This window comes from Zootoca vivipara, chromosome 8 (genome assembly GCF_965207765.1).
Source record: "Zootoca vivipara chromosome 8, rZooViv2.hap1.1, whole genome shotgun sequence".
NCBI lineage: Eukaryota > Metazoa > Chordata > Lepidosauria > Squamata > Lacertidae > Zootoca > Zootoca vivipara.
The window spans coordinates 40,857,741-40,882,657 of record NC_142591.1 but is presented as its reverse complement, the minus strand read 5'-3'; the positions used below and the strand labels follow the sequence as shown (position 1 = coordinate 40,882,657).

Below are 24,917 nucleotides of genomic sequence, written 5' to 3'. Positions count from 1 at the left end.
GCTCTCTGATCTATAGTACAGAGCCACTAGGAACAGAGTTTGCTTTAAAGAAAGAGCAATCAACTGTTGACCTGCACAATGCTCTTAGCTCTTTTAATTAGGCTCTCTCTTTGAAACAATGCCAAGGCCTCCTTTAGAGCTCAAGCTACACAGAGCAATTTAGATAGCATTTTTAATTTTATGATCGAGTATCAGGTGATCCTTAAGAAAAAGCATTTTAAAAAAACCAGAGCCTAAGTTTACACAAGATAACCAGGAACTCTCAGCAATTCACCACTGTAGATGTGTTAAGAGGTGCAAAGTTTTTATAAACTGCAACATCAAAGATAAGAGTGAGCTTCCTGTACAGAAGCTGCTTCACCTCTCTTCCTGGAGTGAGATCAACAATGAGCCTGCTCAGATGTAAGCAAGCTTTCCCACAATAAGTAAAAAGTATTTTTTTAAAAAAATGGGAGAGACTCTGATCTTCAGAAACAAAACCTGCTGCAGCTGCTAATAATGCTGAATAAATCTTGATAGAGGGGAGAGAAGACCAGTATCTGAAGAAGCCTGTTACTATCAAACTAAACATAAGAGCAGAGTGGTTTTACTACCCCCATGTCCAAGGATAATAGGCATCTGAACAAACAAAAAGAAAACCTACCTCTCCATGTTCAAGTGGGACTAGCTTAGAATAATAAGAAGTGCAGATAACTTCATCATCTCTCTTATATGTAGGAGGCCCAAGCCTTGGTGTTATGTTGTATCTTACTAGGCACTCAGTATCACTAACTGCATAGTACTGCCATGGCTTGAATTCAGTCCCATCCAGAGAACGTTCCAAAATCCAGTTTCCAGGCCGGGGAGCATTAGCAGCTTTGATGATCACATAGGCAACTTGAAAGACCTGCAAGAAATGTAGGGGGGGGAAATGCAAGACTTAGTACTAACCTATGAAAATATAGTTTTTCAGAATAGCTCAAAACCCAGGTTTCAAATATCTAACAATATCTATAATTATTTCTCAAAATTTTAATGCTCTTGTTTGCGATGGAAATTGCTTTTAGCTCAATTTCCATAGCCTACAGTTGATAAAATAAAATAAATACAACCCCAACTTCAAATGCTATTTCCTATTTGGGCTTTACACAAGAGTTCACAAAGTTCAAATTTCTATAATTTCAGAAGTTCATACATTAGGACAAGGCATGTCATGGATATTAAAACAGGACGTGCACATACAAAGCATAACATAATACATAACATAATACAAAAAGTTGCACAATAAATGGTCCCTAAAGAATCCGCTGTTGGTTTCTATTAGCCTCAGGAAAGAATGCTAAAATGTTTCCTTCTGGCTGAATGTATAGAAACAAGAATCCTGATGACCCAAAATATTATGAAGATTTAGATATTTTTAAAAATGCACTATGGGCATTAGCAACATTCAGCTTCATCCCTCAAATCACAAAAATTTCCTCCAAGCACTGTAGGAGAGAGAGCTTCGTGTAATTACTAGAAAAACCAGTTCTGAACCAAACTTCAACCACAAGATCTAATGAGATCCCCAGAAATACTCTGTAGGTGCTGGAACTTGTTTCCAGCTGCAACCTGTCCTTATCAAAGAAGTGATTCATATGGATTTAGGACAACTATAGGTCTTGTTTGAATACAAATTGTGAGTATTATCATAATTATTGTTTTTCCAGCAGAAGTCACTGTAATAAATAAGGAATCATCCAAGTACTCATTTAGAGTGATATCCCTATTGTGGCATCCTGCCTGTGCATCAGACTTCCGCTTCTGCAAACAGGACTTACCATTCCTCTCCTCTCCCCTGCTGTCCCTATGCACCCCCAAAATTTATTCCAGTGGGGTGGATATCCTGCAGATCAGATGGGGTGTGGGGAAGGGAGGAAGGGAAATTCCAATGCATACACCAGTACAACCTATGCTCTCATGTGAAATGTGCAGTAAGTCAAATGTACTTATACGGTCACAGTGAGCAAGATCCACCCCTTGTTGTGGTGCAGCAGTAAGGACTTACCAACACCTTTCCAGGCATAGTCCACGCTTTTAAGTTCTGTGTCTGAGTAGCCTTCATTAAGTAATGCATTAGGATGTGTAAGAAAGACAGACAACCATTTTGGAGTTTTTTTTTAAAAAAAAAAAACCCAAACCCAAACTACCAGTCCACCAAGGAGGCCCCCTCCCTTACCCTCTCTCCACTGCACTTTCTATAAACCAAAGACAAGTAGAAATTCTTTGATCACGCAACACACCAATGCTACATACTTTTATACAGTTGTTACTTGCCTGTCTTAAATCCAGAGTTATGGTTATCCAATGGTATTCTCTTCCGTTCTGAATGCTAGGACTTTGCCACCAGTTATTAGTACCATCTATAGCATTTGAGATAGGGTGTTGTTCTAAAATAAGCAAAAACAAATTAAGATCACGTTTCCCCTCTTCCCCTTCCACTTTTGTTGTTTTCGGTTATCATGATTACGATCTTACTAGTAAAGTACACAGGTCATACACTATGAGCCCATGGTGGCTATGAGCCAGTTTTCCCTGATACGTGAGCCAGATCTTTACAAGTGGGTTTCTGGTGTTCTTATTTTATGCATTTTATTTCATTTGTTACCCACCACTGGCATTTTTATGATAAATTGTGTGTGTGTGTGTGTGTGTGTGTGTGTGTGTGTGTGTGTGTACAAGAATAAGTGGTATATAAAGTTGTACAAATAAATAAATAAATAAATAAATAAATAAATAAATAAATAAAGGTAGGTAGGTAGGTAGGTAGGTAAAGGTCCCCTGACAGTTAAGCCCAGTCACGAACGACTCTGGGGTTGCGGCGCTCATCTCACTTTTCTGGCCAAGGGAGCCGACGTTTGTCCACAGTTTTTCTGGGTCGTGTGGCCAGCATGACTAAGCCGCTTCTGGCAAACCAGAGCAGCGCACAGAAACACCGTTTACCTTCCGGGTGGACCAGTACCTATTTATCTACTTGCACTGCCATGCTTTCGAACTGCTAGATTGGCAGGAGCTGGGACCGAGCAATGAGAGCTCACCCCGTCACAAGGATTCCAGCCGCCAACCTTAATTTGTACAAATAAATAAATACTACCTCCAATATTGGAGGTTATATGCCTCTGAGTACCAGCTTCTGGGGGGCACAAGAGAGAAGAGTGCTGTTATAGTCATCTCCTATTTTTAGACTTCCCATAGACATCTAGTTGGCCACTCTGAGACAAGTATGCTGGCCCAGATGTGCCTTTGTTCTGTGTCTCCTTATGTTTTAGGCGTGGGGGAGAGTAATATGGACAAGCACAACATAAATTCAGATAGAATAAAACTTTCACACAGAACATAAATGCATTCCAGACAAAAATAACACAATGAAATTTTTAAAAAAACAGAATTTTGTTTTAGTCCCCACTGATTCCACTGGGATTACTTTGGATTGCAGTGTTCACGTGGCTAAACCAGTTGCATTCTTGAACCAGATGAATACCATAGTGTGTATCTCTTGGAACAGCCAGAAAAAGTATAAAGTAGTGAACTTGCCTTTCGAATTTGCACTATTGTGGTCACAGATCCGACACTGCGCATTGCGTAGGGGCCGACCTGGAACATGCTCCACGAGTTTACAAAACATCTCAGGGCCCTTTTCACCGCAAGTAGCATTGGTGCTGATATGAGCATTGCTAGCAAGGTTTAAAATGGCAGGAAATAAACCTAAAGAGTAAAAGGAAGGTCATTTAATAATAATAATGGTTTTTTTCTCATTACTTTACACCTTTATTTTACTGGTGCCTTTAGAAGCCATTTGATGATACCAGAGAGAGCTCCCCACATTTTTCAGATTTCTGTTACCACTGGGTTGATTTCTTAAATGTGCTTAGCCTTAAAGCAACATGTCCTACATTAACTCAATTAGGAAGCAATCCTAAACATGAGAAGCCAATGTAATCTGTGCCATCTTAAACTAAGTCGGTGTTAAGTATGCCAGTTCCAAACTTTGTTCAGGAGTGGGGTTACTGCCAGATGAGGCAGCAGAAGTAGGGTAGATAGAAAACTGGAAAGAGAGTTTGATTTACACCACCCTTTTTGCCTGTGTATGTTCCACTGGATTTGCAGGCCATGCGTCTGAGATGAACTGTTAGGATCAAACATAAATATCCCTATCCGGTCCCATTCCTCTGCTCCCCTGGAACACCCATTTTTCAGGGCTTGCGCTAGTGTAAATTCCAGAAGTCTTGGCTCAGATGGATTAGCTCAATGAGCCAGGATTAGTGAGTTATGCTGCCATCATGTCTCTGGCTGACCTGGGGTTGAGGACTCAGGGAGACGAAGTCTGGCTGTAGGCTGAGCGAGAGTCCTGCCACATCCTCACTCACTCATCATCCCAGATGAGCTAGGGTTAGGACTGCGCCTTTAGCATCAGTTACCAAATAACAGCCTTGTTTAAGTACGTCATAGAAAAAGGAATGACTATCTGCCAAGAGAGGTCAAAGGAGTGGTGACTATGTGCCATGCAACACACACACACGGCTCACACAAGCCATGTACCACATACACATATGTGAACACATGCAGGCCAGGGGAGCACAGCATGTCGCATTCACCGTACATGCTACATTGCGTCTACTTTCTTTGCCCTCTACCGGTAGGTTTGTACACACATAAGTATGGTTCAGACATGTAAACAAATGATACAATAAGGCTGGAACCTACCACCACAGTGCTTTGCCCCAGCTTTAAAGGCAAGACTGCCCCTGGGATATCTGAAGACGGCTTGCTTGCTTTTCCTCCGAATTTTGAACAAGATACTGTTGCCATAGACTTTCTGTGACCTCAGCCTAAGCAAAATGTGTTTCCCAACTAAACAGTTTAGATTGGCGGCCCAATGTAAACAACTTGCAACTGCGAGGTGTATACTTGAATTAGGGAAATTGCAAACGAATTAATTGGCTTTTAAATCCTGTCCATGGCCATTTCCTGTGCCTTCATCTTTGCTGAAAGAGGCCTAACAAGATTTTTAAAAATACCCATTAAGACTCCTAGAAAACAAGAGAGCAAGCTAGACGACCAAGTGCTAAACTAAACAAGGAAGCTGTGTAGGTTTTTGTTTTGTTTTTTAAAACCTTTCCCTATCCTTTTACACAATGATGTGAAGTTGTCTTTGATTTGTATTCCTTTGATTACTCAGCTGTGCCTTTTTGCCCCAAAAAAGAAAGAAGTTCCCACAGGAAAAAAAATGCTACCTGATACTAGGAAACATGCAGATGTTTAAGACTATTTGACCTTGAATATAAGTCATACCTGGCAAAGTAACAACCAATCCTAAATACAGTATGTTAAAAGGAAATCTCACTTATTTGCTTTAAGTACAGTCAGCTTGCACTTCACTTGTTTAGTCATGATCTTCAACAGGGTCAAGGAGGCTTAAGTAAATGCCAAACTAAAATACAATGAATTGAAATTTTGGTAATATGAATTCTTTTAAAAATAAGTGGTAGGCGACTTGGATGGATAGAGATGTGAGGATTTTCAAGAAGATATGAAAAATCAATTCCCGAGAACTCTCAATGTTATATCAAAACACTTATTTTCAACACAATTCTCCATGCCCAAATATTCTGAATTTAAAATTAGTGGAAGAATAATAAAATCCATGCAAGTTATTGAATAAAGATGGAAGCTATATATGCTATTCTGGTCTGCCATAATCAGTCAGTTACCTATATAAGCATGTTAAGGCTCAGCCCTGCCTGGACCACAAACCTGAGGTCTCCTCAGGAGAGGAGCAAAGACAGCAGGGTTATCCAGCAGCTTACCAAATACTATTTTTTTCTGAGGAGCCAAATTTGGGCATTCTGGTTCCAGGACTGTAAGTCCTCATGGCAGCTGCCAGGTCACTAGCTAGTCCCAGACACCGCTACACTGATCTCCCCCAGGACTACAGGAATGGAGAAGACAGTGAACGAGGCACAAACTTCAGTCACCAGCAAAGTGCTTTTCTAACCACACTTGAGGCTACGCTGGAGTTGGAGGAAGCACTTGGAAGCAGCTGCTTAGATCAGGACCTTACTGCGAACAAGGAAAGGGTTCAGCGTCCAGCTCCTATGGACAATAGGCCCACAATTTACATGGGGGTCAAGGCATGTCAAGGCAAAATCACATAAAGTTAGGAAGACCCCCAGAATCACCCCCCTGTGCAAATTCATTTTGTTAAGTTTTTTGCTCAGTTCTCCAATCTGTTCAAGTTATCTTAAATCCCGATTCTATTTTCTGCAGCATTAGCTACCCCTCCCAGTTCGGTGTTATCTACAAATTTGATGAGCATCCCCTCAATTCCTTCATCCAAGTAGTTTATAAAGATGTTGAACAATGGGCCCAGGACAGAACCCTGTAGCACCCCACATGTCACTTTTCCCCCAGGATGATTAGGAACCATTACTGAGTACTTTTTGGGTTCAGTCAGTCAACCAGCTACAAATCCACCTAATGGTTACTTCATCCAGCCCACATTTTACCAGATTCTCTGCAAGAATATAATGGGGGACTTGGTCAAAAGCAGGGGTCAGCAACTGTCCCTCAGACCATGTGGTGGGCCGGACTATAATTTGAAAAAAAAATGAATGAATTCCTATGCCCCACAAATAACCCAGAGATGCATTTTAAATAAAATCACACATTCTACTCATGCAAAAACACCATGCAGACCCCACAAATAACCCAGAGATGCATTGTAAATAAAAGGACACATTCTACTCATGTAAAAACACGCTGATTCCCGGATCATCCACGGGCCGGATTGAGAAGGCGATTGGGCCACATCTGGCCCACGGGACTTAGGTTGCCTACCCCTGGTCAAAAGCCTTAGTGAAATGTCCCCACAGCAATCCCCCGATCCACCAGGCTTTTAACTCATATTTAAAAAAGAAAAGAAATGAGATTTGTCTGGCATGACTTGTCTTTGAGAAACCCATACTGGGTCTTAGTAATCAAAACATCCTTTTTCTAAGTGCTCACAGACTGACTGTGCAATTATCTGTTCTAGGATCTTTTCTGATATCAATGTCAAATTGAGTTGCTCCATAATGACCATATTAAATGTCTTTCAACCTTCTCTAAGGAAATATCTTAAATACAACCTTGAATAAACCATGACTATCTAAATTCAGACATTTTGCACTATTTTGTTATGTTTTGGATTAAGAGCCAGATTTTGACTGTTCTGTTGCAAACAGCATATATAAAACAGCTTTTTGTTGTTGCTTTTGCTCCCAGAACTAAGAAAATTGACAAAATAAAAAGTCTTGTTTGAAATGGGTAATTATTTTTTTAATAAAAAAAAACCAGCAACCAGTTGCAGATAAATATTAGGGTGAAGGAGAACAATAAAAAATTGGCTTTGTTTTATACGTCACTAACTCAGCCATATTACATAGAGACAAAAGGCAATGCATCTGAGATGGAACTTCTCCTGTGTTCAAGTATTGATTTTCAGACAATGTAGATACCTGCTTAGAACAATTTCTCTGTCACAGCTTACAACCTAAAGTAAAGGAGACAGATGGGCAGTTTGCCAAAAAACAGCAAACCTGCTAGACCATAAAATTAGTTATTGCTTTTTCAACAATACCCTTTTTTCCCACATGCTCCAAGAGTCTAAATTTTTTTTGTTATCTTTAGTGGCTCCTGTCTTTTCTTAAATCACTTTTAGCACAGACTATATTTTCCCACATACAAATATTTCCATCGAGTTGCCTACTTGTTTTTGAATCAGTGACACTTATTTCATCATTAAAATTCAATGTTGAAAATTATGAGACTCGGAGCAGAATATTTGGTAGTAGAACCAGAGCCGTAGCTAGGTGATCTCCCACCCCTGGCAGAACCATCCAGATTGCGCCCCCTAGACAAGGGCAAATTAGCTCTTATTTATAGACATATTTATGGACATATTTTAGCTGATTTTGCGCCCCTCCCCCTCGTTTGCACCCCTGGCGGGGGCCATCCTCACCACCCCCTAGCTACAGTCATGAGTAGAACTACAAAACATGATCTTTATTGGGACTTTGCCCCACCCTACATGATGTGGTGATGCTTGAAAACCAAGCATTCAATGGATGGGGCTATATGCCTTGTTTTGGGATGGCTGAATCAGTCAATGGAAAGTGCACCCAGATTTCCTGCAGGGAAAACCAGGCCGTTACAGTTCTTTCTTTCTGACAACATCCTTCTTTCTTCCATATATCTGATGGGAATGTCAATATCTGTTGGTTTCTATCTGGAAGGGAGCAACTATCGTCCAAATCCCTCAGCCACCAATGAACGGGTCCAGCCCATTTTCCTTTTCCTCTCTTTGGTCAAAGTGTTTAGTATGAAAGACATATCTGGCATGCAGTGGGGAAATACTTGGCTTGTCCAAATGTATACAGTGGTACCTCGGGTTACAAACACTTCAGGTTACAGACTCCACTAACCTAGAAATAGTACCTTGAGTTAAGAACTTTGCTTCAGGATGAGAACAGAAATCGTGCTCCGGCGGTGCAGATGCAGCAGGAGGCCTCATTAGCTAAAGTGGTACCTCAGGTTAAGAACAGTTTCAGGTTAAGAAGGACCTCCAGAACGAATTAAGTTCTTAACCAGAGATATCACTGTACAGTCAAACTCTAGATTCAAAATTAATAAGGTTTATTAAGATTAGGAATAAGGATGAGAGACAAGGAAAGTAGGTAACATAAAGAGAAAAGTAACTGTTTACTCTTGACTCAGAGGAAATAACAAAAGATGAGCTGCAGCCTGTCATACCTCATGATTTTGTATGAACAGATTTGTCACAACCCAGTACAGTGACCTGTTCTGTACAGAAAACCTTTAATGCATGCATTATCCACCTCACCAGCATTCCTACGGGAGAAGCCAATGTGTGTACAAACTCCTTTTCATTCACGGATCCCACATGGTTTTATGATTGCTTTTACTTTTCCGTTGTAAAGCCTCCTTGAAGCTCATTTTTGACTGAAAGGTAAGGTATACAGTACAGTAATAAAACCTCCTGCTACTGAAATTAACATGGGACTTCTACATGCCTACAAAATCCATGGGCATACTGAACGCCTGTAATTTTCATAAAAATTAAAAAAAGAATTTCCGAAAGACGACACCTCAACATTCCCTTTTTAATATTATTATGCACTATAGATATCAGCCAGCATCCGTAACTACTGTCTCACTAGACTAGAGCCTCATAACAATTACAAGAATTGTCTGAATCACATTTTAAAATGCTGACTCAGAAAAGGGTGATTTCCAGCTGGTTCTTGTTCTTTTGTAACTGCAGTCCTACAATATCTTTCTCATCTAATCAACTGGGCTTCAGGGTGGTTTGTAGTCTGACATACCAAGTTTTTGTCATGCTTGCTCCTGTGAGGGCAGATCCCTTCCCTATTATCTGCAGTGTGGATTCTTCCATCTGCCACCTCACATCTTGAAACGGCTTGCTGTACATCAAGTAAGCTGTTGATACGTCTTCCTTTAGTTTTCCCTGCTTCTTTCAGGTTATCTGAGATTAGTTCTTGAATTACAACACTGCTGGTTTGACTATTAGTTACTACTCGGTGATACTCACTGGCGGAGGAACGTGAGTGTGGAGGGAGCGGACCACCCCTGACACCACTATTCTGGTAGGGTGCCATCGCAGCAGCCCCCCTGGACATGCGCCGTGCACCCCTCCATGCGCACCACACCCCACAAGTGGTGCACCACGCCCCCGCCTGGTCTCCGCCCCCAGTAGTGGAGCATGCAGCTTCACCACTTTTGATACGGTCTTTCTTGGATATGCGCTATCCCCCTCATTAGGTTAAAAAATGTATTTCTGCAAACTTGGGTATTTCCCTCTTGTGTGTGGATGGTACTGTTTTGGATCCATAAGGATCAGAATCAGAGAATGAGTTTACTATTAGCATACAATCTGCAGAGTTAACTAGTTTGGTATGCATTTAAGCAACTTATGTAAGCTCATACTACAGAACCAATTCTACTAAGCTACTAACTCAGCAAGTTCACTTAGAATATCTACATTTCATAATGGAGGGAAATAACCCATTCATGTCTGAAAAACTCAATCAATGACAAATAAACCTCTTTGTCTCTCCTCAGTTTCAAGGAAACATTGTCTATCCCACCATTGTGGGGCTATCTACCTAGCAATGAACTCATCTGATTGTCTCTCTGGATTATCACATTTTGCCACACCAAACAGATACAAACACATTCCCACCATGTGTAGCTTAATTTCACCCTCAGAATAGATTCTGTCCTCCTTGTATTTTATTACTGTAATAAAAAAATTGTCACTTCAGACTCTGCTTCCTCTAGGATTCTACCTGGGATAGTGTCAGAAAGAGGCTTATGGTTGAATTTTCATATCCCAAGGATAACAAAATATGTGTGTAAATTGGTGAATACCTGATTTTTCCAGCATAGTGTGCTGCAAACTAGAGGTTCATGCGTACTTGGTTTGAATTGCAAGTAGTGCTTATATGCATAGCTGCCAAGTCTCCCGCTGAAAAATGCAGGATCAGCAGCAGTGGAGCACCGGAAGTCGCTTCTACACATGTCTGGACATGCATAGAAGCAACTTCCGGTGCCGGCGCTGCCCAACTTCCAGTGCCGCTCTGCCCGATTTTCGGTGCCCAGACATGGGCAGAGCGGCACCCGAAATGGAGCCTCCCTGGCAGGTAGGAATTCCGGGCGATTTTCAGGGTTTTTCCTCTATTCGGGATAACAGCGGGAAACAGATTAAAATCCGGGGGTTTCCCGCGTAAAATGGGAGAGTTGCCAGCTATGCTATGACACAGAACCATCGCAATATCCTTCACCAAAAGCAGAATTGAAAACACATCTGTTTTTAAACTCTCATCCTCCATACATCAATTTGGTCGTATGAACAGACCTACTGATATGTTATGACTGTGCAGGATTGCCAACAGAGGCCATAATCTTGATACCTTGATACTGCACCCACTGAAAACATGGGAGACCAAGAAGCTACCACAGGAAGTGTTTCCATCAGTGGTAAGCAAGCAGAGGATCCCAAAAATGGAGTGTTACAAGAATGGGGGGCACAGCAGGACCAGACATGGGTCCACTGGATCCTACAATTATATATTTCCCAGCGAGAGGACCAATCCAGGCTCTCTGCTGCATCAGCCCATATGGTGCAACAAAAGAAGGGAGAAAATGCCCCTCCATCCGGCTTCCATCCTGAATTTTGGGTGTAGCCATGGCTCCATCTCTCCAATCCTTCCTGGCCCATAATTAGGATTTCTCTGGTTGTAATTCTATTCACACTTTCCTAGGTTCCATTGAACTAAATGGGATTTACTTCCAAGTATACATATTTAAGATTGCACAGTTAATTCAGAATATTCACACATTAAAAAAACTTTTTAAACTGAACAATTGTTCATTCTTAGTATTTTAAAAGGAGTTCAGCAGAAGGCAATAACACCAATAACATAATTCCATTTAAGTAAAAATGATGACTGAAGCTCTGAATGGTGAGGTGCGTGTTTATAAAAGTCCCACATAAAATGTGGCTGATTATGGATATAATTTATGTGAAGTGCTTTGAATCCTTAGTGTGCTATAAAGTGCTCTGTTTTATTGGATTAAACTGCTACGGTACAGTTTTTACATGTGGTTCCAATAAAATGTGATGAATCCTCCTTCTCAACATGATACTAAGAAATAACAGTGGAATTCTCAGCATGATAAGAAATAAATAGATACAGTATGAATAACAGATGATTTTGGATATATTAGGATCAAAGGGAGGCAACGAAATTAATCTTGCTCCGTGTGCAACATGGACATAGAGGAGGCACCATCCAATTTGCAAAGTATTATGCAACCCTTTTGGCCAACATTCTGAAACAGCTAATTCCCAAGAGGAAGCAATAAAATAATCTGCCGCCACTCAAGCATTTCTGAGTTTAAGGTGGTATCACTAAAGCTCCCAGTCTAGACCCTTTCAAGTTACTGGCCACAGAAACCCCACAAAGAACTTACCTGTCAGTTTAGCAATCACCACAGACTGCGGACCATAAAGTAAAGAAACCCCCCAGCATATGTATGGAGATAAGGCAGTGATGAACACAGCCTTATCTCCCAAGATAAATCTCATGAAATATTTCAGAGGGTTTTTTGGGGGGGGAATACAGTGCTGAGGCGGGGAAAGAGTCATTATTTCAAAAGCTGTTTTCTCAATCAAACCTGTTTTTCAAACTTACAAAACAGTAAGTAACCATGAGTTGTATCCAATGCTCATCATAAGCAGAGTAAGGTAAAGGGACCCCTGACCATTAGGTCCAGTCGTGACTGACTCTGGGGTTGCGGTGCTCATCTCGTGTTATTGGCCGAGGGAGCTGGCATACAGCTTCCAGGTCATGTGGCCAGCATGACAAAGCCGCTTCTGGCGAACCAGAGCAGTGCACGGAAACGCCGTTTTACCTTCCCGCCGGAGCGGTACCTATTTATCTACTTGCACTTTGACGTGCTTTTGAACTGCTAGGTTGGCAGGAGCAGGGACCAAACAACGGGGGCTCACCCCATCACGGGGATTCGAACCGCTGACCTTCTGATCGGCAAGCCCTAGGCTCTGTGGTTTAGGCCTAACCCACAGGGCCACCCGTGTCCCCATAAGCAGAGTAGACCTACTGAAATTAATAAACACTAATATCTTTGTTGTATTCATTTCAATGGGTCTAGTAGTTGGAATGCAACAACCTATCTTCAAAAGGACGATAGCAATATTTCTTCAAGTGATATAGTAATGTAGTAAGGTAGTAATGTAGTAATATTTCTTCAAGAATCATCATCATCCAAGCTGTTAACTCTTTAGTTTCAGAAAGCTGAAAAATTGTCTTCTCTTTATGTAGTGCAATATGAGCCACATGATATGTGATATATAATGAACAAAGCTCATATGTAATAAGATTGCGTTTCCCCCCATTTATAAGTCCTTTTTAATATGAAAAAGTATTAGTCAGTGAAAAGCTAGGTCCAGATAGTTGCTTTTATTTTCATAGTCTTCCAGGTCACCCTACACAAAACATAAAACATAAAATTATAATTTAATGTACAACTCCTCTGGACCTTGTTTTTTAAAGAATAAGGAACCCAGATGGAAAGGATTAAAAAAAGAAGGCCCTGAATTATTCTTTGATGTACAAAGTGAAGATTCTCAATGTCAACACGACAGTATCATTTTGGCTATAAGGTAACTCATGATTAACACATATAGTGGAAGAATTCTCACAATCTGATTTGCACATTTCCAAAAATAAAGTGAGTACTTCTGTATATCAAATGATGATGAAGTGATCTCATATTGTAGCACTTTTTCTAGTTTATATACTACTCTTCTTTGTTCCCTCTGGAAGATATCAGCATGGAGTACATCAAGGACAGCAGCTGTGGAGCCCTTGTTTAAAACAAAAACAACATTGTTGAGGCTTTTCCTTCTTTTTTTAGGAGAAGCCCCCCCCCCTCCCTTTAAAACCTGTAAATAAAACCCAGTAACTAATATGCTGATAATTTTTTCATAACGCAGAATACATCGTCTACTCTGGTGGACATGGACAAATATATTTGTTGCTGGCAAGGAGATTTTACGTTAATCTTTAGCCTGCTTAGGAAAACATTCACACTATTTTTCCTGTATCACACATACCTTTGCACTGTACAAGCAAAGCAAATACTTATTTTGCTTTACCTTAGGCTGAAAATAACTCTGGTTCACTTTCCAACCCATGTTGGGCTAAAGATTCCTGCATTGCAGGGGGTTTGACTAGATGACCCTTGTGGTCCCTTCCATCTCTGAAATTCTATGGTGACACCATGGTAAACAGTAATAGAAAGCTAGAACAGTTTACAGTTTACAGTCCTGAACTAGTTTAGAAAATTAAGACAAGTGGTCCACACCAGGCTCAAGTCAAGCAACGTTTAACATCATATCAAAGAGCCAACAGAAACAAACACAAACTTTGTTTCAAATAAGCAAAGCAAGTTTGCACTCTTACATGTCTCTCAGTGGCTCACAGACAAAAATACGGCTAACTTAGCCCAATAACTTGTCATATTGTGTCCAAAGGCTATGAGATTGTAACTAGTTTAACTACCAAAAATATCAAAGACACCAGTAGGATTTGGAACACATTGTTATGCCTGTGGCAAGGGGTCGCACTGTTTAAATGTAAAAGCCCAACTCAAATGTCTATGAAAGGCACTGAACAGCCCATATGGTGTCCATAAATTTAATTTTATGTCTCTCGCTTTTTTGTTTAGGAAGATCTGCAGTTTTTCCAACCATGCCGTAAGTTGCACAGCAATTGGTTGTGCCATTAAAGTTACGGTATTTCACCTTCAACCTTTTTTTCCTACATTACTCCTAGCAAGTGTTTTAACAACCACACTTTCTCTTCCCACCCACCCACCCACCCACCACCCCCTTCTATTCCATATGTATACCCATGACACCTCTTGGTCAGTATTCATTTATAATGAAATATGTTCCTTCCAGTACTATCCCTTTGTTCTGAGATCTCCTTTCTCTCTTATCCATACAGCTTACTTGTATGAAAATATATATGCTTTAAAATGTATATGTGAGAATATTTAAGTTTACCTTGGGCCATTTAATGGACGTGCAAACTAATAATACCAGTTCTTAGAAATTGCTTTTCTAAACTGCTCAGTGTGCTTGACATACATCAATGCAGTAAGGCTGATAATCACCTTTCAGCAAGGTTACTGAAAAGGTTAGGGAAAGTGCTATAAATACTCAGGGTCAGTTTAAGGCATGACGGGAAACCATGGTTTCCTTATTCATACACCATCTGGAAAAAGCTTCAGGCTTTTCTGAAATTACCCCTCCTTTCTCCTCCACATTCACACACAAGTGGAGACTGAAGATTTTAGCTTAACTCATGCGACTCTGATCAGTTTAAATTATTATTATTATTATTATTAATTATTTATACCCCACCCATCTGGCTGGGTTCCCCCAGCCACTCAGGGCGGCTTCCAACAAAACATTAAAATACAGAAATCCATCAAACATTAAAAGCTTCCCTAAACAGGGCTGCCTTAAGATGCCTTCTAAAGGTCTGGTTCTCTTTGACCTCTGGTGGGAGGGCGTTCCACAGGGTGGGTGCCACTACCGAGAAGGTCCTCTGCCTGGTTCCTTGCAACTTGGCTTCTCGTAGTGAGGGAACCGCTAGAAGGCCCTCTGCGCTGGACCTCAGTGTCCGGGTAGAATGGTGGGGGTGGAGACACTCCTTCAGGTATACTGGACCGAGGCCGTTTAGGGCTTTGAAGGTCAGCACCAACACTTTGAATTGTGCTCGGAAACGTACTGGCAGCCAATGTAGGTCTTTCAGGACCAGTGTTATGTGGTCTTGGCGGCCATTCCCAGTCACCAGTCTAGCTACCGCATTCTGGATTAACTGTAGTTTCCGGGTCACCTTCAAAGATAGCCCCACATAGAACGCAATGCAGTAGTCCAAGCGAGAGATAACTAGAGCCTGCACCACTCTGTCGAGACAGTCTGCGGGCAGGTAGGCTCTCAGCCTGCGTACCACATGGAGCTGATAAACAGCTGCCCTGGACACAGAATTGACCTGCGCCTCCGTGGACAGCTGTGAGTCCAAAATGACTCCCAGGCTGCGCACCTGGTCCTTAAGGGGCACAGTTACCCCATTCAGGACCAGGGAGTCCTCCACACCTGCCCGCCTCCTGTCCCCCACAAACAGTACTTCTGTCTTGTCAGGATTCAATCTCAATCTGTTAGCCGCCATCCATCCTCCAACCGTCTCCAGGCACTCACACAGGACCTTCACTGCTTTCACTGGTTCTGATTTAAAAGAGAGCTGGGTATCATTCGCATACTGATGAACACCCAGCCCAAACGCTCTGATGATCTCTCCCAGCGGCTGCATGTAGATGTTAAAAAGCATGGAGGAAAGGGCAGAACCCTGAGGCACCCGACAAGTGAGAGAACACTCATCCTCCACCACCACTTTCTGAACACGGCCCAGGAGGAAGGAGCAGAACCACTGTATGACAGTGCCCCCAGCTCCCAAGCCCTCTAGATGGTCCAGAAGGATGTTATGGTTGATGGTGTCAAAAGCCGCTGACAGATCCAGCAGAACTAGGAAACAGCTCTCACCTTTGTCCCTAACCTGCCGAAGATCATCAACCAGTGCGACCAAGGCAGTTTCAGTCCCATGATGAGGCATAGTGGTAGTGCTTTTGTTGCAATCTGGATCAGACCACGATCCACTAATGGGTCCTGCAGGAGTGGACTTCGTTCTTTCAAATTTCAGCAGCGCCTTGCGCAGGGCCAAAAATTGGACCCCTTCCTCGTCTCTCGCCTTCTGTTCTGCTCAATTCACTACATCATAGTTATGTTGCCCTGTGGTGCCCCCTAGGCTCAGTGCCCTGTGTGGAAGAACCAGTCATGCTGCTCTAAACCCGCCTCTGTATCCTGATATGACAAGCCACCTCTGGGTCCTTATTTCCTACAAGCAAGTGTCAAACCATGATTACAGCAGCTGTTTTGTTCCCTAAGGAAAGCAGAAGTGCACAAGCCCAGGGCTCACCAAGGCTCACACATGTAGTAGGGAACCATAGCTTCTCATTATAAGCACTTTGCAGGCTCTCTGCAAGCACTGGTGATAAGCTGATTCTTGGTGGAATCAAGAAAGTCCTTCATACCTGACAATCAGCTATGCAGAGGGGGAAATGCTCGATTTATAGGAACATTTTCCCCTCTGCATAGCTGATTGGTGCCTTCTTGAAGCACCAAGAAGGGGCTTCAACGGGCCTCCTTGAAATCACCAATCAGTATATCTGCAGTTACAGCAACGTCCTTTGAACTTTGACAGGTTTCAATTATCTGGTGTCATTATGACCTCAGGTGATCAATATGTGTGTGTGTGGCCCTACCCACCTGTCAAAGTTGACCTGTGGGGGATCTAACATTCTGCCCCTGCATTAATACCCAAGTCAGTCCTAGGTATTTTTATTAATTTGATTTACACCCAAGTCTATCCAACGTTTGCAGAGCAACTCCCAGGAGTTTTTCTTAATGATAATAGCTATTGTGAGGCAGGGAGTCAATAATTTAAGGAACTCAAGGTTTAGGGGGTAAAATAAGACTAAAACAAAACATTAGTCTAGTACCCATTATATGTTGAAATAAAATGCTCCCACATAACCATTTTTTAAGCATACACCCATAATATAGAACCATGGTGAGGTCTAAGAGGATTTGACACAGCCACCTTTCTGAAGCTAAACAGGGTACAGGTCTGGCCAGTATCTAGAGGAGAAGCTGCCTGGGAACCTTTTGCTCCCCACCTCTATTTCCATGACGGACAAAAGGACACTGGTGGAGGAAGTGGACATTGCCCGCCCCCCAGATGTTGGCTGTACATGGCTAGCCCCGCCCCCACAGGCGGTTAGCCCCACCCCCAGGTGCACAGCATGTGCACCAGTCCAGATGGAGGTGGAAGATTTTGGATTTTAGTTCATGGTTGATCTAAGACAGGCATCCCCAAACTGCAGCCCTCCAGATGTTTTGGCCTACAACTCCCATGATCCCTAGCTAACAGGACCAGTGGGTCAGGGAAGATGGGAACTGTAGTCCAAAACATCTGGAGGGCCAAAGTTTGGGGGTGCCTGAGCTAAGATTTCTACCAGATATATAACACATATAGACGGTCTATATGGTTTTTATTGTCTTATATATGCCAATAAAGGTGTTGAATTGAAATCTACCAAATACCCCTCAGGTTGCATGTTAAACATTAAGATTATACCCGTACCCATAGCAAAAGGAGATTTCTGGGTCAAAGGCCAGGACAGATACGCAACGCAGTGCTGCAGCTGCAGCAAGCACAATGACCACAGACCGTCAAAACTGTTCTACTATATTGCAAACATTTGTGAGCACATTAAAAAACATACTTGCTGGCTAGAATCAAAAGAAACTATGCTTCAGAATATGGTCATCATAGCTAATGTTGTGGAGTTACTGCATAATCAGCGTTTTTAGCAAGGCAATGGCATTCTTACATCTTAAAGCTCCTTTGTGTGCTGTCAGGAAATATGCACCCACATAATGAAAAGCAGGAAATGCTGAAGAGACTATTTCACCCAACATTATTTTCAATGGTAATCAAGCACATATATTTTGGCTGTCACCAGCAACAGGTTTCATTAGATAAAAGAAATGACTTGAGTAGCTGTCTTAGTAATGCAAGAAACTAGGTTTTGTTAATTTTATGTTATTTTGAGTTTCAGCTGTGTTTATCTTCAGCAAAAGTAATGTAGGCATTTGAATTTTCCCCACATTCTTGGGATTGCTTCTGGATTAGGATCTTCAGATTTAAAAAAAGAAGGGGGAATGCTGCCTTCTGTAAACCAGTTGCAATGATTTGATAGCCACCAAATTCCAGTAATGGGCAGACATGCTTATCTGTTAATGAATGAAAAGTGTGGTCTTCTGCCGAAATCATAAAAAATGGGGAAGGTTGTTTTTTTTTTCAGAAGAAAACTGAGAAGTTGCAGTGTGTATTTAAAGGGAATAATCAAGACTCTTGATTATAACAACAGAGGCTCTGGTGTGCATTCAAAAACACTGTGCACATTCTTGCTCTCATGTGCACACATGATACATATATATATTCCCATTAATTTCAGTGGAGGCACAACTCTGCATACACATTAGCACATGCAGCATAGGTGAAGCGATTAGGAAAATGCTAGGTGTATACTTCAATGCACATATAGGGTCCAAGATAAGGTTGAATATGCATCTTATTTGGGGAAAGTGGTAACATGCTTTACCTTGATACTCAGGATTTGAGTCTATCTTTGCCCAACTCCATTATAATGTCCCCAAAGAGACAATATATAATTGCGGTGCTCAGCAATTAAGACCATTCATGCAATAAGGTTGTGCTTTCTGCCTAACCTTGAATATGGACGCCACTCAATATTGCCAGTTTCAGAAGAATGTATAGAGAAAATATTTTGTGCTGGTTATGAAATGCTTTATAAACAACTGCCTTCCTGTTCACTTATCTGATGCCAGTTCAGGAGTAGCACAGGACAAATGAAAATAAAGAATGGCACTTTATAAAGACCATCACTTTATACAACTCATCACAAGGATAGGGAGCTTTCATTGGGCACTACACAAAGGAGGATGAAGAACGGTCTTCTCTCTTGGCTCAAAGTCTCATATAACATTTGATCACAGAGGCACCAGATACCAGGCTGTAAGAGCTTAAAATTCTTCTTGCTTGTTTACAGGTCCATAAAGTCTTTGCTTTCTAGTTTATTTAGTAGGGTCAGTAAGTTGTCTGTTTCCTCATGTCTTGCCTCCTTAAGAAGATAGCCCAGAGATGCTAATCCCAGATGACACAAACCACATGATGCATCATACCTTCTTTATAGGATATTGCTTAACTCATTTCCTGTACAGCACAAAAACCCATCACTGTCTTTAATGTTATCAACAGAGGTCAAATAAAGATTTCAGCAGATTCTTACGTCCCAACTGCTATTTTATCTGGGTCAAATTTATCTCAGATTAGAATTTTGACCAAGAAATGTTCAATTACTACTATTAATGATTAAAATTCTCTGTTCCCACATGTGGGTCATCTGTAAAAACAAACACAGCAATTAAGTACACAGAATGCCAATGGGCTTTAACAGCTAGAATGTTTCCAGTATTATCATGTTCAAATATGTCTAACAACTTGTATGATTTATTATGCCTATACACTTTTAAACCCACCCTTAATGTAATTTGAAGAAACAACCAGTGCTTCTTTCTTTCACTGCACAGTCAACACTCATTTTCATGTGATGTAACACCTACACTACACAAAACTTGTGATTCTCCAGGTGTTGAGTTCATCTGCCATCACCCCCAGTCAACATGTTCAATGGGCAGACATGGGAGTTGCAGTCCAGCAAGTTCCCTATCTCTGCAATAGAGAAACAACTGCATTTCCACTTTCACACATGGTGCCATTTCTGGTTTGATACAAATATATCAACCATGCCTTTAAAGTGGAGGTGCTCCCATACTTTATTAACAGCTTAATGCACATAGACAAGGTAGATCTGTATCCTTTGTATGTGACTAGCAAAGAATTGCAAAATAATGCAGGATCCATTTAGCAAATAAAGCTCCCCAAAATCACTGGTGCACAAAACACGTGCATTTTACCAAAGCACATACACAGAGTACTCCTTATGCACTAGTCCAGAGCGTCGATCTGCTTAACAATGCTTGTGATGGTGATTTTAACACTGCCTTGAACATGTGCTACATATCCATCTTTATCTGTGCTTTCTGCTGTGCCTTATTCTTTATTTCATCACACTTGCAGCTCTACCAGACTAATTGAACTGAGGCCCCAGGGCAATTCTTTTGCATGGGCTAATCTGTCATTGGTAAAATTGAGAGGAGCTGGCTCATAGGTAACTTCAGCTGGCCCTCTTGCATGTTTTAACTACTCGCACAAATGATTTATCCATATGAGCAGGGAAACTATGGAAAAGGGAACTGGAATATTGTACATCAGTTGCTGGAGTAGAACTCTGAAAATGTGCGTTCCCATTCATGGAAGCTGAACCTTAGTTCTCAATGAGGTTACTAGTCCAGCATTATCTCGCACATTGGAACACATGGCTCATGCAGAGATAATGTATGTGCCAGCCCCAATGCTTTAGAGAAGACGTAGCACTAGGGTCTTAATAATGTGTGTCAATAAATTAATTAAGGCTACATCCTTATACCAACTAACCTCATAGGGATTAAGTTTTAATGAGGCATATATAGGATTGTGCTGTCAGTTAAAGTATTCATGCAATAACTAGCAAAGTAATTATGACATCAGTATGACCCAATATGACCTTTCCCTATATTACGAGTAGCCAACGTGGTTGCCTCGATGCAGACTACAGCTCCCTTTGTGCCTGGTGATTGGTTCGGCTGACTGAGACTGCTGGGAGTTGGAGTCCAACAGCATCTGGATGGTGACACATTGGTTAACCCTGCATTACTAGTAGTGTGCCAATAGATGAAAGAGCACATTTTGCCACCATCATGATGGGAGACATATTGTTGTTGTTTAGTCGTTTAGTCGTGTCCGACTCTTCGTGACCCCATATATATATATATATATATATATATATATATATATGGACCATGGACATATATAAAGCAACATATGGTTCTGGCCTGGCTACAGATTTCTTCTTATACCTTCCTAATTCTGGTGTAGAAATTCTGCCATAAATTTGACTCAGTATGGATGAATGCAATCTATGCGACTTACAATCTGCTGAGAATTACTTCTTTCATATGTGATACACACTGCAAAAATGTCGTATTTCTTTCTCTTTTTTTAAGGGTTTCCAGCCATCATAGACACAGAATGTACACATTAATGAATTTTCCCAAGCTCTGTTTCTCTCACCCTCCAGCCCCAGTAATAAGGCATGCCACCACCATCTACTCCGAAAGGCTGACTACACACTTGCTTCAGCCCCACACAAAAGCAGTTTGATGAAATGTTTCCCTGGGACCCCATAGTTCACGTGCATCATTAGTCTGGGATGCAGTAGCCCTTTTGCAGCCTGTGGGTGAGTGCCAGATCCTATCTATCTAATCCTCAAAGTGGCTGGAAGCAAAAATCCAGAAACAAGGCGTTTGGGGGCAGGGGAAAGCCCAGCATCCTCTGGGAGATACAATGGCAAGTGAACCCCCTCCTAGCAGTTCTGAATGCCTGACTCTGTCCATCCAGAAAGAAAAGAACAGTTTGAGGAGGGAGGGGGAAGTCTGTCAGGTTTGGCTGCTTGTCCTTGTTAGCAGACAATGAGGGAGCATTTGTGAAAAGCATTCCCACCCACCCACCCAAGAAATAATCACATGTTAATCTGGAAGCAGGCCAACAGCATCAAACTATTTTAGAACTTTTTTAAAATGCCAAGAAAGTTTTTCATACAATAAACCGTAACAAAGAAAATCTCTTGAGTTCCACCCAAATGTGTAGGGGGGGATTCCAAACCAGTTGATTTTCCCACTTCAAAGCCTTCTCCCTACCCCTAAAAAAGTTTCATCTGCCACAAAGCAAATCGGCGGCCCCTTCATCCTCAACAGCTAAGGCGAGCACTGGAATCCACTTCACCGCCAGCAGAGGAGATGAAAGAAAAGGCAGGGGAGGAAAAGAGAAAAGGAGAAGAAGGGGGATGCAAATTGCAAACAGAAAGTCCTGGAAGAAGAAGGAGAGGAGGCGAGAAAGCCATTCGGGGTGGGAAACGAGGAGCCATTGGGAAAGCCAGGGGAAGGGGGATCCCTGCCACAGCTGGGGCAAGGAACTTTGACACACACCAACACACATATGGTACAAAAAGTGCAAAATAAACCAGAGACACGCCCAGCCAAGTCTCCAATAGTGGCACCATCTGCTTTCTTCAAGCGAGACAAGCCGGAGTCCATTTTTGCACGTGTTGCAACGGCACCCTTCGCACGTGCTCGGCCGGCCACCCCCACCCCACCCCACCCGGCATTGCCATTAGGAGGCGCCGCGTTAAACCTTCGGCGGGGGGGGGGGGAAGAGTCCCTCAAGTTCTGCCCAGCGCGGCTTCCTCACCTCGGAGCTGGCCGTCCGCCACAGAGAAGAGAAGCAAAGCCAGGAGCGCCAGTTGCCAGGAGGAGGAGCAGCAACCCATCTTCCTCCCCCGGGGATTGTTCAGCTACAGCAGCAGCTCCACAGGTGGAAGCGCGGGAAGCCTCAGCCTGAGAGGAAAGTTTCCCCGGAGCCTTTTTGTTGCTGTGGCTGCTGCTTCGCCCACCGCGCCAATCCCTCCTTCCTCCTTCTCCCCTTCCTCAGCCCACCCCTTTATTGCCGCCTGCCTCTGCCGCCCCCTGTGGCAAGTGAGCCTTCCGTCCCCTAAAGCGGAGAGAGGGTCCGGCAGATACCATTCCCCAAAGGGCGGAGTTCTCCCATAGGGTTCGGGGCTTTGGGGGCGCGGCTGGCTCCTCCTCTGGGAACCCGAGAGTAAAGAAAGGTGCCCTCGAAAGGCTCCAGCTAAAGATTCTCAGGGCGGTGTTTGGACTACCCGAGCCCCTTCCCAGCCACAGCGTCGTCCCTTCCCTCTCTCCATCTCTCCCCCCCCCCCACCCCGCTCGTGGTTCGTTCCAGCAGTAGCTGGGGTAGGCGCAGGGGAGACACATTCTTGAGCCGCTCAGAGCTATTTTAAACCGACGTGCCGCGACCCCCGCCCCCCCCCCCAAAAGAGAGAAATCTCCCGAGGAAACAAGAACAATGACTGTTGAGCCGCTTGAGTTTAGTTACGTTGCAAGCTTTGCATTCAGCTCAAGGAATCCGTTGTGAGACAGGGTGTTTTGAAAATGAAGAATATGCACTATCCTATCCATGTGAAAGATTGAGGGCACTAGGAGAAGGGGACGACAGAGGACAAGATGGTTGGACAGTGTTCTCGAAGCTACGAACATGAGTTTGACCAAACTGCGGGAGGCAGTGCAAGACAGGAGTGCCTGGCGTGCTATGGTCCATGGGGTCATGAAGAGTCGGACACGACTAAACGACTAAACAACAACAACATCCATGTGAAATGCCCATCCCGGGACATCCTGTGTTACAAAGGAGAAGTGGCTTTTGGTGTTGGAATGACGCTTTGCATAGTCTTAAACCAGGATAAAGCCAGTGAATACATGGGGCGGGAGACAGAAGCATCAATATAAAATGTTCATTTAATTCCACTGTTTATCTGAAGCCATAACAGAAAAGTCCGCTCTCTCACCTTGGAGCTTGATTTGAGCTGCAATTCAGAGCCAGAACTTGTTTTCACGTTTGGAAGGATATCCACAGCTTTGGAAAGTGCATTTTTAGGAGTGCCCCCCCAAAGTTTGCAGTTGCACATCTGGCATTAGGGGGCAGAGCTTTGTAGGTCAGTTGGTGGAGTTCTGATATGGGCTGATGGGCACCAGCACCTCTTTATAAATTAAGCAGCAGGGGCCAAATTTAGGGGCAGGCAGGGCCCAAGCCTGAGGTGCGTGGCTTGGGATCAGGGATCCTGCCACTCAAATCTCACATATATAGTACCAACATTTTATCTTCACATTTAAAGCTGACAGCACCTTTTTAAAAACCTCATTGCTTATGCAATACCTAGTATTGTGACATACCAATGACAAACTTCGTTGGTCTCTAAGGTGCTACTAGAATGATTTTTTTTATTTAGTATCGCGAGTGATGGTGATCCAGATCCATGTATGCAAATATGTTGCCTTCTATAACAGAGTTACACCATGAATCATAGTTATGAAATGGGGTACAACTGTGATAAGTAAGTAAATATTCTAAATATATTAAACCAATAGAGTGAATGTGATAGATGCTCCTTGCCTAAGGTGCTGTTTGATGTAGGGGCAAGTCACGGCCACTCCACTCATCGTCACATGTCCTGATGATGGGCACCCTTAAATTGCCTCTTAAGATTTAGAATGCATTTCTGTGAAAAAATTGAGTTGAGTAGACAGGAAGACACTGAGGACAAGATGGTTGGACAGTGTTCTCGAAGCTACGAACATGAGTTTGACCAAACTGCAGGAGGCAGTGGAAGACAGGAGTGCCTGGCGTGCTCTGGTCCATGGGGTCACGAAGAGCCGGACACGACTAAATGACTAAACAACAACAAGACAGGAAGTAGGTATACAGTGGTGCCTCGCTTAACCAACGAAAAATTCGCTTACCGAAAGGATTTTTCTAGTGGAGGTTGCCTCGCTAGATGAATTTGTTTTA

The 24,917-nt window shown here is 42.6% G+C and overlaps 1 protein-coding gene across 1 annotated transcript in view; it reads right to left on the bottom strand.

The window, feature by feature from the left end:
• The window catches only part of LAMA1 (laminin subunit alpha 1), a 90,859-nt gene extending 67,887 nt beyond the window's left edge, over positions 1-22,972 (bottom strand). The window contains exons 1-4 of the mRNA XM_035125215.3: positions 22,743-22,972; positions 3,553-3,723; positions 2,296-2,408; positions 644-886 (exon numbers count right to left, since the gene is read on the bottom strand). Of these exons, the coding sequence (XP_034981106.3) occupies positions 644-886; positions 2,296-2,408; positions 3,553-3,723; positions 22,743-22,821 (606 nt within the window). The 5' untranslated portion in view covers positions 22,822-22,972. The remainder of the gene's footprint in view (positions 1-643; positions 887-2,295; positions 2,409-3,552; positions 3,724-22,742) is intronic.
• Between the last annotated feature and the right edge of the window lie 1,945 nt (positions 22,973-24,917).